Below are 12,721 nucleotides of genomic sequence, written 5' to 3' on the forward strand. Positions count from 1 at the left end.
CTCATTCTATGTCCTTCAAATATTTTGGGGTCTGGTTCGATTCCAAATGCACCCAGGAGATCCCACATTGAGTATCTGAAGCGGGACTTGATTTTTGATTTGTAATATTGCTTTAAACTGGTTTTAAATAATAATCGATTGTTCAAAGTTTTCAAGCGTTCCGGAAGTACGTTATACATATACAGATAGACCATAAAAGGAGATTCGTATTTGACCAAGGTATGTAAATGCCCTCGAACGAATTAAATTATTTGGATACCGAGTGTTGTGATCATAATGTGCGATCGGTAAGATGAGGTTAGGATGCATGTTCGGGTTTTTAGCGTATCGTAAATAAATAAGCAAGACTGCAATTTACACAAGCCACGTCATGGAAGAATACTGTGTGATGTGTTGGTGTAAAGTTGGAGAGTAGAATACAATTGCGGTTCTCGATAACTTTTAAAAATTAAACAAATCGAGAAGATCAGTGAACTTCAATGCTGATGTTACAATAAATTCAAGAAAATTGTAAGAACTTTTAAGAGATTTCGTACACTGAAAATATATTTTCGTTAATTTATTCACACTCATTTCGTAAAAACTGATTTCGTTGATGAAACAAATTTTTCGTTAATAGTGCGAAACATTCGTATTCCATGTCACTAGGCTCAATACCAACATTATGCATGATTCGTACAATACAAGAACGGTACTTCGTACGGACGTATGCAATGCATATGAAAATAATTCGTGCAACAATTTGTGCACCTACGAAAAATATTCGTGCATACAAGCTATTGCACGCGCGACATTCGTGAATATTACGAAACTATTCTTTGATGTACGAACTGGATTCGTTTGTGGTACAAAATGAGAATGACAGTCAGTAGAACTTGTTATTATTTGTCAGTGAGATTTTTAATATCGTTAAGAAAAGCGAATGTTTATGGATTTGTGAGAGACCATCATGCTGGATTGTGACTGTGGAATTTATTGGACACGATCCCCGGCATCGAGCATCATCTACATACACAGCACCTGCAGTGTAATAAAAAGCTCACCGTCATCTCCAACAACGGAGGGCACATCTTGGAGGATTCAAACAGATTTTTTTTTTCTGAGGGTGGACAACATGACGGATGATGGGGTGAGTAATTTACCAAACTTTTTGTGATTCCTGTTGGAACTAATTTTCTCTTCTGTTTCCTCGACGTTGCCTGAAGATCGTTTCCCAGACGAAACAAAACGTTTGCGTGATTTCCAACTACTATATGGAGTTCAATTACCCCTGCGAAGGTGCGATGGATTTTGACATGAAATGATTGCGCACTTGAAGAAGGTTCGGGTATCATCAAATTCCTGGAACGTTCCATCGGCCAAGAAGCAAGGTTTTCGGCAATACTAAAGCTAAAACTATCTTTGATTTGAATTATCTTCCGAGTTGAAAATGCACTCAATGAAAACGATGAAGATATTCAATAAAGTTTTATTGATTTCTTAAATAGACAATTTTATTTACCCACAAATGTTTCGTGTGCCTTCGCGTTCTATTTCGTACAATGTATATGTTTTATTATGGGTCTACGAATGTTTCGTACTATTTGAAATACATGAATAATTCGTATATGTTTTATGAAACATTCGTAACGAATGAGATAACGCTTCGTAAAATACACGAATGTTACGAATCAAACGATTTTATGAATTTAAACGAAACCAGCTTCGTAAAAAGTACGAATCTATTTCGTTGCAGATAACAACGAATGTATTCATGAAACAAACGAACGATTTCGTTATATAAACTAAATTTAATTTTCAGTGTAATCCTCAAGAAAGTCCAAAGACCTTCTAAGATGATTAGAGATATTCTGGTAGTCTCATTATAATTAGGGAATTTCCGAGCGCTTCGAGGATACCCAGATAACCCCAAAACAGCTCATAATTTCAGGAAGAACTTTTAAGGGATTTCGAGGAGTTATGGAATATTTCATCTAACACCAAACCAAAGTATTTAAAAGTAGATACTTTTTCTATTATTTTAGATCCAATTGATGGACTATTGTGCGGAGGATTTTTTTTCCTTGGTGAGTGGAACACCATATATTTTTAGTCTTGGATAAGTTTAACGAGAGTAAATTTGTATCAAAATATCTCAGTATGCCAGAAACAATAGATAAAGTTTGATGATTAAGGCAAAAAGTGCTGTATCGTCCGCAAATAATTTGGCTATTCCTTTCAGAGGTAAATTTCCAATGTCGTTGTAGATTAGAAATAAGAGAGGCCCAATATTACTTCCTTGAGGAACTCCTAGGTTTACTGACCGGAGCGAGCTCTGTGCATCTTTCAGTACCACAAACTGTTGCCTATCACTTAAATAACTACGAATAATGTCATTTGCCAGTCCACGTATTCCACAGCATTCTAATTTTTGCAAAAGAATAGTATGATTAAGAGCATCGAAAGCCTTCTTCAAATCTATAAAGAGGCCTCCAGCAATACATTTATCATCAATTTTATTCAATAAAAAATGACAAGCTCAACTATTACTGCGGAAGTACAACTTCTTTTCCTAAACCCGTATTGGAATTTATGCAAAACATTAAATTTGTTAAAGAATTATACGAGTCTATTAACTATCGGTTTCTCAAAATTTTTATTGACAATATACAGCGTGGAAATAGGCCGATAATTGCAAGGATCAGATGCATCACCAGCTTTAAAAATAGGCACCACTTTTGCCACTTTGAGACAGACAGGGTATTTCCCTGACAGACCTTCGAAAGAAAGCAGGCAGAATAAAGAAGAAAATAAAACAGGGCTGTAGAGGGTTAAGATATGTTTGCACGTTTGAGTTATTTGGCATTTTTTAATACGATTTTGACAATTCAATACTAATTTGGCTTCTTTAAGGTAATTTTCATGGGCTCTACTCCATTTGGAATAGTTCCATTTAGCATAATGCTGTTTGATATAATGCCGTTTGGCATAACTCCGTTTGGTATAATCATCATTTGGCATAATTGCCGTTTGAAATAATGGCCATTTGGTGTAAATGTTGAAAAAAAAAACTTTACTAAACCCAATAAAAAAATGTTTAACCATTTGGGCTGTACTTCCCCAGAATTAAAAAGGATATCTCATACTAAAAAGGAGAAACATGAGCTGTTCTTTTATAATTGTATACTAAATGGCCATTATGCCAAACGACATTATGCCAAACGTGGTAGAGCCTTTTTCATGTAATTGATATTGGCGATTTTAGGGCAATTTTGATGTTGGTAATGTTATTTCAGCGTGTTGAATATTACCTCGTCATTTTCAGGCCATTTAAGGTTTTGAATATTATATTTACAAGGCCCTCTCAAGAACTCTATTTTATAAAGTCTAATTTGTAGTTTTCAATGGTATTTTGGCGTTTTTTTTTAACTATTTAAGCGACGGTCTAAAATCATCTGTCATGTGTGACATTTTCTCGACTTCCTTAGAAAGTTTCATTGTGGCACATAAACACATTCATCCCAAGTAACAATTTTAGCTTTTGAAGAATGTTTAAAATCTGGATTAAACTTGCAATGTTACTTCCCAAGTAACATTTTAAGTTTTATGAAATACTACAAAGCAACTTTAAAACAACATTCATAAAACCCTGGTCAAGGCTATTTTGTCATTAATGCATCCATCAAAACCTCATTAAGACTAGAATATGTCTAGTTGGCCCACCCTGGAGAAGGTTCTGAAGGGTGTATTCTCGAAAGCTCTTCAAGATTGATTTACTGCAAAAGGTTGTATGACGAACGCATTGAGAACCATTTGAAAGCTACAATAGAAGCTATTCAGCAACAATAAAAACCCTTTTCGAGCCATTTCCCCTAGCCGCATGCTGAATCCACTAGGATAGCATCAATCAAGATAGAAAAGGATTTATGAATCCGATCTTATCAAAATAAGTAAAATAGAAACTGATGGTATAAAAATCTTGTTGAATATCCAAATTTATTACAATATTTCTCATTAGGTGGCCTAGTTTTAAGTGCCATATTAAATTTTGTGTGAAATGTACGTGAAAACATCGAAAAGATTAAGTCCACCCTCGTAAAACGTCGATTTGACTAATTATTTAACATTGAAAAAAAAAAAAATATATTCTTCACATCGAGCTTGGCCGAGATTTTTTTTTATTATTTTCGCATTTAAATGTTTGCTCATTGCTAAATTTACCAAAATATAGTTATATCTAAGGAAATATTGATTGAAAATCGAAGATTGTAAAAAAACAAGCAAACTAATTGTAACATGGCGGTGGTATAAAAGTTGATTTTCATGGGTCATTTGTGAAAAAGTTGTTTTGCTTTCAAAATTTCTTAACAAATTAATAAGGTTTTAAAATGGCTTTTATGAAGAAAACTTGCAGGATGAATTGTATTTATCTAAAGCCATTTTGCGTGATCCTAACCCGTTCAGATTTATGGCAGAATTTACGGAGGCAAAGTTGCCTGCAAAAAGTTAAACGTCAAAGTTTGTTTATCTTTCGATAGTTGCGCTGTGAGATCCAGGATTCTTCTAGGTGGTTTTCTCTCGATGGATTGGGAGCAATTACTCAAATAGTTTGCGATACTGTTTTACAATATTTCGCATTTCGAACAGCTGGAAGTGCAATCGTTCCCGAAAAAGATCCCCTTCTTCCGGATGGTTACAGAAGTGCACCATCCAACGATGCAGGGATGTACGCTTGAATGAAATTTTCCAAGAGTTGATTCTTTCGCCGAATAAAATCGCTGCTATGGATCGGAAACCAGCTAAGCTCCGCTAACTAACAGTTTCAGTGGTTTGCTGTCGATTGTTATTTCGATTGTCATCTATTTGCAAGATTTGGAGAAGGCTGGTATGTTTTTAAACTTTCGACAATGTGTTATGAATTCGAGGGCCACGCTTTCTTTACCTTATTCTCCGCCAGATGGTCAGTCGTTGATGGTGTGCTGGTTCTTCTAAAGAAGTAAATTTTGCTGATATCGACTTGAATTTTTCATCCTACTTCGTCTAAAGGGTGATACGGTCAAAATTTGGTCAATATCAACTTGACGTATTTCTTTCAATTTTGCATTTAAAAAACCTGAACACCCCTCATTTTGAAGGTGTGTGTGTGTAGAATGTTGCTCCTATGTTGATTTTGGAATTCACTCTTCAGTTGTCAAAATGCCGTCCAAGCAAGAAGAGCAGCGTATCAAAATTTTGCTCGCGCATCGCGAAAATCCGAGCTACTCGCACGCAAAGTTGGCAAAATCGCTAAAAGTTGCCAAATCAACCGTTACAAATGTAATTAAAGTGTTTGGGGAACGTTTGTCGACAGCCAGGAAGTCTGGATCGGGGGGAAATCGAAAACCGGAAGCCGCTGAGACGACAAAGAGAGTTGCCGGTAGTTTCAAGCGAAACCCTAACCTCTCTCTCCGAGATGCCGCAAATAAGCTGGGTGTATCGTCTACAACCGTGCATCGAGCCAAAAAACGAGCCGGACTATCGACTTACAAGAAGGTAGTGACTCCAAATCGCGATGATAAACAAAATACGACGGCCAAAGCGCGATCCCGGAGGCTGTACACGACGATGCTGACGAAGTTTGACTGCGTGGTAATGGACGACGAAACCTACGTCAAAGCCGACTACAAGCAGCTTCCGGGACAGGAGTTTTATACGGCAAAAGGAAGAGGAAAGGTAGCAGATGTTTTCAAGCACATGAAACTGTCAAAGTTCGCAAAGAAATATCTGGTTTGGCAAGCCATCTGTACCTGTGGCTTGAAAAGCAGCATTTTCATAGCTTCCGGGACTGTCAACCAAGAAATTTACGTGAAAGAGTGTTTGAATAAACGTCTGCTGCCTTTCCTGAAGAAACACGGTTGTTCCGTACTGTTTTGGCCGGATTTGGCATCTTGCCATTACGGTAAAAAGGCCATGGAGTGGTACGCCGCCAACAACGTGCAGGTGGTTCCCAAGGACAAGAACCCTCCCAACACGGCAGAGCTCCGCCCAATTGAGAAATACTGGGCTATTGTCAAGCGGAACCTAAAGAAGACCAAAAAACTGCTAAGGGCGAGCAGCAGTTCAAGGCAAACTGGTTTTCTGCGGCGAAGAAGGTGGACAAGGTGGCTGTACAAAATCTGATGGCAGGGGTCAAGCGTAAGGCCCGGCAATTCGAATTTGGAAAAGCGGAAGCCTAACTGAATATTTTTCCTGAATTTTATACTAATTGAACTTGAAAAAGAAATTTAATTTGATTTTTTAAATAAACGATTTCACCGATTTACAAGCGTTTTCCCTTGACCAAATTTTGACCGTATCATCCTTTATCCTTCGTTTTTGGCATTTATTAACTATGAGGAACCATCTTTTAAGCTCAATTTGTGCCTAAACCTTATGGTTTTATGGTTGCATTTATAATGATAGAACACGTTTATAAAGTATTTTATCAAGACATTAATAAACAATTGCTAATGACGTTTATGCTTGAATTACAGAATAGTTTTAAGGAGGGATTGAGAACTGTTTCAAATTTATTTTTAAAACAAGACAGTTTTTGACTTTCTTGCCAGACTAAAAAAGGTTTTTCAAACAGCAAAAAGCTGAATTACTAAGCAGGAATGTTTTACACTTTGAAATGTTATATTTAAACTAAATGGATTGTTCATTGCCGTTATAAAACCATCATAAATCAGAGTGGATGCTAAATGGTTACTGAATTGTTACTTGGGTTGGGATGCATTGATTGGCATAGAAAGCTGTCAATTGATAACTGTGGAAGTGCAAAACGAACCTAAGGGTGCCAAACGTCAGGAAGTAGAAGAAGAAAGTGTGTGTGTGTCATCTTTCACCTCTCACTCAACTGGGTGAGTTGGACAAATAGAAGTGCGAATATTTTTATTGTGAACATCAGTACTTTAAAAAAAATACCTTTGAGGCTAGACAAGGTCCTCAACAAGTTTAATAAAAAGATGTACTAATGTCCACAACAGGTACAGTACAACATAACATGTATGTCCTTATTCGCACTATCTATTCAGGGGTAGAAGGAAAACAAGAGCCACTGCAGTCAACTGAAGCTTGAACCGGGTACCTGGGCAATCCACAATATCAATAAAAGCATTAATGTACTGGAATAAATTTAATTGTTATTAAATGGGAAGATCTCACCAAACTTTGAACCGGATGGCTCAAATTGTTCCTATAGCAGCGTTATAAAACCTCTGGTAACGCCTTTAAAACCAACTACCGATCGAGCAAATCGCAAAAAGAACAACGGTTGTTCATTCGTGTGCTGTTTCAATCTCAGCCATCGAACAGCCATGTCGCCATCTTTGCCGAAATGAGTAAAAAACATAAAAACAATAATAACAAAACGTCAAATCTCCGCAAATTTTCCTCATGGCCAAACGATTTCTAGTGATTTCGATATCTAACTCGATGCATATACTACACTTTGCGTTGAATTAAACAATTTTTTTTAACGACATTAATTAGAAGAAAAAAAACTAAACATTTCCGGCACTCAAATTCACCGCTCTAACAATGGTTCACAGTCGCGAAGACCAACACTCAACACGATGGCAAACGTAAACAACTCCGCTGCAGAAAGAATCTCAGGAAGTAGAAGAAGGAAGTGTGTAAAAAACACTAAAATGAGAGTAGACATCTCAAGCAACATTTTTGGTCTTACTAGGGTTCTATAGACCATAATTTAAACTTTTATAATACTTTAAAACCACAATAAAACTTGCAATTTTGCTTAGGATAAGCTTAAAGCGTCAATGCCAGGAAAAAATATTTACATACATACGGTGTTTTGAAGGTATTTTTGACGCTTTTGACCTTAAAATATATGCTTTCAATATTGGTGGGTTTCAGCGTCAGCTGGTGGGACCAAGAGTGACATAACTGCATGAATTAAGAAGGCTTGGGCTGCCTTTACGACTTTACGAAACCTTTGCAAATCCAACCAAATTAGTCAACGAATTCAAATCGGGATTTTTAAAACGTTGAATCGTGTCCGTAGATGTAACTTTTTTGCGATTTGGGGTATGAGTAGAGAACACTCAAAAGCTGCAGGTCTGCAGGCCGTTATCAACAGAAATCCGATTACGGAAGTGGAGGCGGGTCAGCCACACACTACGAAGGGGCGGGAACAAATTATACAAGCTCATGGCGGTAGAACCTCATCCAGGAAATCAAGCAAGTCCATATAAATTACACCTGGTCAAAGCAAAAGCAAGCAGCCTCCGTGGAAGTCTTTTACGTTGGCCCTTTGCGCCACTGGAGGATACATAACGTAAGTGATATTGGTGGATGATGGATTTGCTCTGCTCAAATTGTTGTACTGTGGAGGCTCAGTCCAATCAACAATCAACCAGTTCCACCTCCATAGATAACCATGAAATACCACCCGCTCATCATCATTGGATCTATTCCTATGAATTCGTAGACTTAAACTGCTGATTAAATGCGGAAAATTTTCTCTCATCACACGTTTGATATTTGTTCCGAGAAGAACGCAGCAAATTGCTCCTCTAGGCGCGTCGATTGTTCAAAGTTTTTCCCCCGTTGAAAGTTGTTCTCTAAATCAATAAATAGGAATCCTTGTCGGATTGATTGGCTTTCCTAGGAACCGGACGCTTCTGCCCGCTGCTGCACGTCCTCAACACACCCACACCCATCACCCAGTCGATCATCATATCTATCAAACCCAACTTCGCGGTCCGATTTTTATCAAATTAATCACGGGCGTTGATTGGGAAACATCGCATCGATTCTCCAGCGCACCTACCTTGAAACTTGACTTCATCTGAAACGAGAAAGAAAAGAAAAAAAACCGGTGAGAAAAAGTCTCGCGTCAAGAATTAATTAAATGAAAACGAAAACAATTAGCTTTTCCGAGTGGTTGTTGTTGTTGTAGGAAAACGAAATTGCGCCCATCATCGTCATCACGCTCGCATTTCACAACATGTTGGAAAGAGAAACCAACATTGGCTGTAAAAAAGCCCTCGCAAAACCTTCCAGCTCTTATTTCAGGCCGGGGCTAGGTTTCCTCCTCCTTTTACCACAACACAGCCCGGCAAAAGAAAAGCGCAGAGGAAAACTTTTTCCCGTGCGGCTTTCATCCGTGACAAGCTGGGCGCGCGTTCCGCGAGTGAAAAGTAGGTCTCTCTAACGACGGCGACGACATCGACGAAGATGCATTGGGCGAGCGAGCGAGCGAGCGAGCGGCCAAAGTCAGTCAGTCAGTCACTAAAGCAGAGCTCGCCGCGCAGCTCACAGTCTGTGATATTGTATGCATGTGCTCGAAGGCAAATAATGCTCGATGCAGCGCTTTCAGCCTTTTTCCTGAGCTATGCTTCATGACGATGTGCCTTTATCATTAGGCCCAGGTATGTGCTGCTAGTTAGTTGTGCGGTTATAACTTAGGAAGGCTATTAGAAAGGAAGGGGGTGTCGGGTAATGTTGTTGAGTTGAGTGATTGGAAAGAAAATGAAAATTGCACACTTCGTCGTTAGCCATCCGTGAACATGCGGTGCTTTCTTTTCCATGGTCGTCCTCCTCCACCAACACCCCCCCCCCCCTCTCCCTGCGCCTAGCGGGGCAAGCTGAATAGTCTCACACAGGAGAGCGACCTTGACTTTCTTCTTCTTATGTTGCACTGCTGTTGCTGACTGTTGCATGCGAAATCATAAATCGGAGTAGGCTTGAACGTGTGTGTGTGTGTGTGTGTATGTGTGTTTCTGCAGAGCAGTAAGCTTGTGCAGTGTAAATAAACAAAACAATGATGAATGCGTTTTTGCGTGTCTGTTTTCTTTTCCGTTTTCTAAACATATTTTATGGTGTGCTGATAGTGGTAGTAAAATTCAATTGGATTTAGACATGGAAATACCATTGCTGGTGAAGTTTTTGTATAATTAACTTGAGAGTGAAGTGTGATCGTTTTGTTTTGTTTATAATGAAGCTTCAGTTTGAACTAACTCCAGATCGCAGCTGACAAATTTGTATGGACGATTCTTTAAAATTATAATATAGCATTATTTACGAGATTTTCAGCTTTATGCACTTCCTAGTTCAGGAAGTTATAAAATGGAAGGGCGACACAGATAGCACACACAAAATTTATTCCTTTGTTTATCCATCTTATCAATTTTTTTTTATTAGAAATCAAGTAGGTGCAGGAAATTTGGCTGTTTTGCTTGGAGTGTGTAGTGATGGTTTGACGTTGTGCAGTATATCTTTTTGTTTAGCATTTTATCATGTCATCAACAGTTTTGGAAAAAAAACCTTAATTAATTGTATCTTCCAATATGCAACTAAGTATACTGAGTATATGGTTTGTTCTCTGAAGGAAACGTTGTTTTATTAAGAAAGCAAGTTTGAAAAGAACATATGCATGAATTACTTTAAATCAAGACAAGATTTTAATACCGCCTTATGTATTCTTGTTCAACTGTGAGAAAAGCATTATCGAACTGTAGAGCTCGTGATTATAAACACTCATAGTAATAGACCTGCCAAGATGAGCTACCGTATCCAAACGAACTGTCAAATCATATGGAAAACGTTCGTTTTGGATACAACATGGCGGCATATTGGCAGGTCTATTACTATGAGTGTCTATACTTGCGATGACAGGTCGTGACAGTTTATGTTAGGATGTTCATATTTGGTCGGCATTTAAGCAAAGGGGACTAAGCAGCAAAAAAAAAAAATGATTGCATTGGATCAAAAGTTTCCTCAGCTAAGATACACTTTTGTCAGATTTGCAAAATTTTACAAACAGCTATACGGGTTGTCCCATTATATAAGAAATAATGCTACTAAGCAAACTTAAAATTCATCTTTCCCGAAATAAAAAAAAAATCACTTGGCCCGATCTGACTTAACACCGACCATTTTTTGAGGCTGTATCCCCCTTCTACACTCATAAAATTCCACACATTTGGTCGAAGTGTTCAAACACTTAAATGCACAATCACATTTACTTTAAGTGTATTTCATCTTGGTTCAACGTGTTATACACGTTAATTTCTAGTGTTTCAAACTTTCAAATGTCGAAAATCTTTCACTTTCTATTCAAGTGTATTGCACATTGAATCACACTACTGTTCAAAACAGATGGATTCAAAGTGTTTTGCATTTCAATACGATGTGAATCGAAATCGAAAAGAAGAGTTGTGACTTTATCCTATCAACCGCCTCATTTATGAGAATAACCGTGGCACAGTGAGATCGAACGATAACTTCAGCAGCAGCACACCTAATGATAGAATCCCAAATCAGACCCATTAAAAAGATATGTGAAAGCTCTGGTCTCGAGCAGTTTTGTTTATATATTTGTCGATTCATTTTTAGAGTCAGTAAAGTAGAAGTCGATAAAGTAGAATATTGTAGAATATTGATTTATGATGTGCAAAGCTATTAATATCACCATATGAGGCACATAGAATCCAAGTGTGTTACAATTCAAATCCATAGTTTTTAAGCATGGTTCATGGCATGGCGCAAAATTAAGTGTGAGACACATGATCAGTGTTGGGAAAATATCAAAAAAATCAAATCTGCCCAACGCCCAAGATCACGCTTGATTTTCGTAGACAAAAATCAACAAGCAAACTACTGCGGTTGATTTTGCAAGCTGTGATCAGGCTTGATGGATCCTCACTCGCGAGTCTAAAATGAGCCGTGCGTAGCATTTTTATGAGGAGTAGAATTGCTCATGGGGAGTTTTTGTTTAGGTACTTCTTCCATGTTCCTGCCACCACTAACTCGGGGCGAGGGCTGTCTAAACTCGCGAGGTAAGAGTATTTAAAATCCTCTAGTGAATGTGAGGAGTTTCATCAAGCCTGGCTGTGATATCGCAGCTCGGAATATCAAGCTAACAACACTCACCAACTGCAAATCTCACCAAACTGTGATTGAGTTTGATGATTTTTGCTTTAACATCCGAATGCAACCGAAACTTTCATAACGGCTTGAAGCAGTCCCTTTGCGTCTGCCATCGGTGAAGATTAAAAAGAGATAGCAAACTATGCTTTCTCTTAAAAGAAAAAAAAAGAAAACGATGTGCAATGGAATCATTTTTGTGTCGAGTCAACTCTCAGCTTGATTTTTGCACGTTGTAAATAGTCTCGCAATATCAAAGGAGCTTGTAAAATCAATATCAAGCATGACATTTTGTTCCAATATCACGCGTGATATTGCGAGCGCATGAGAGCGGAAAAATGTCAATTGATTTCTGATTTTGCCAACACTGCACATGATGATGACGTGCGAAATTTTTTGAGTGTAGGCAGGCTTGTGCAGGTTATCATGATGGTGAATATAAACGCTCAGATGTATTGCATTTGACAAGACCACCAGCAAGCCGAAGAATCATGAAGTCAGTGTCAACATTTCAAAGGGGCGTAATAGCATTTGTAAACAATGGCTTTAGCCTTCGATTTCTCGTGAATAAAAGCTCACTCATGAAGATTAATGACACCAGCAGGTAGAGGAGTGTTTCCTTTACCAGCTAGCATTGTTAATTAAGAGGGATGGGCTAATATTGCGAGAAATCGATAGGTAAAACCATTGTTTACAAAATCAATTACGCCCCTTTGAAATGTTGGCACTGAAGTGTAAATAATAATGAACATGAAACAACCAAGCGGGGATAAAGTGCAAGAGAGAGAGTAACAGCGCGTATATTCTCTGCATAACTTGATTCACCAATACA

At 38.1% G+C, this 12,721-nt stretch overlaps 1 protein-coding gene across 1 annotated transcript in view; it reads left to right on the forward strand.

Annotated features, from left to right (window-relative positions):
• The first annotated feature begins 276 nt into the window (after positions 1–276).
• Positions 277–12,721, forward strand: part of LOC135702689 (probable serine/threonine-protein kinase DDB_G0267686) — a 140,920-nt gene continuing 128,475 nt past the window's right edge. Inside the window, exon 1 of the mRNA XM_065223714.1 lies at positions 277–287. Within this exon, the coding sequence (XP_065079786.1) occupies positions 277–287 (11 nt within the window). The remainder of the gene's footprint in view (positions 288–12,721) is intronic.

Source organism: Ochlerotatus camptorhynchus, unplaced genomic scaffold (assembly GCF_037179485.1).
Source record: "Ochlerotatus camptorhynchus isolate MF236.1 unplaced genomic scaffold, CSIRO-AGI_Acam_v1.1 ptg000196l, whole genome shotgun sequence".
In the NCBI taxonomy this organism is placed as follows: Eukaryota; Metazoa; Arthropoda; class Insecta; order Diptera; family Culicidae; genus Ochlerotatus; species Ochlerotatus camptorhynchus.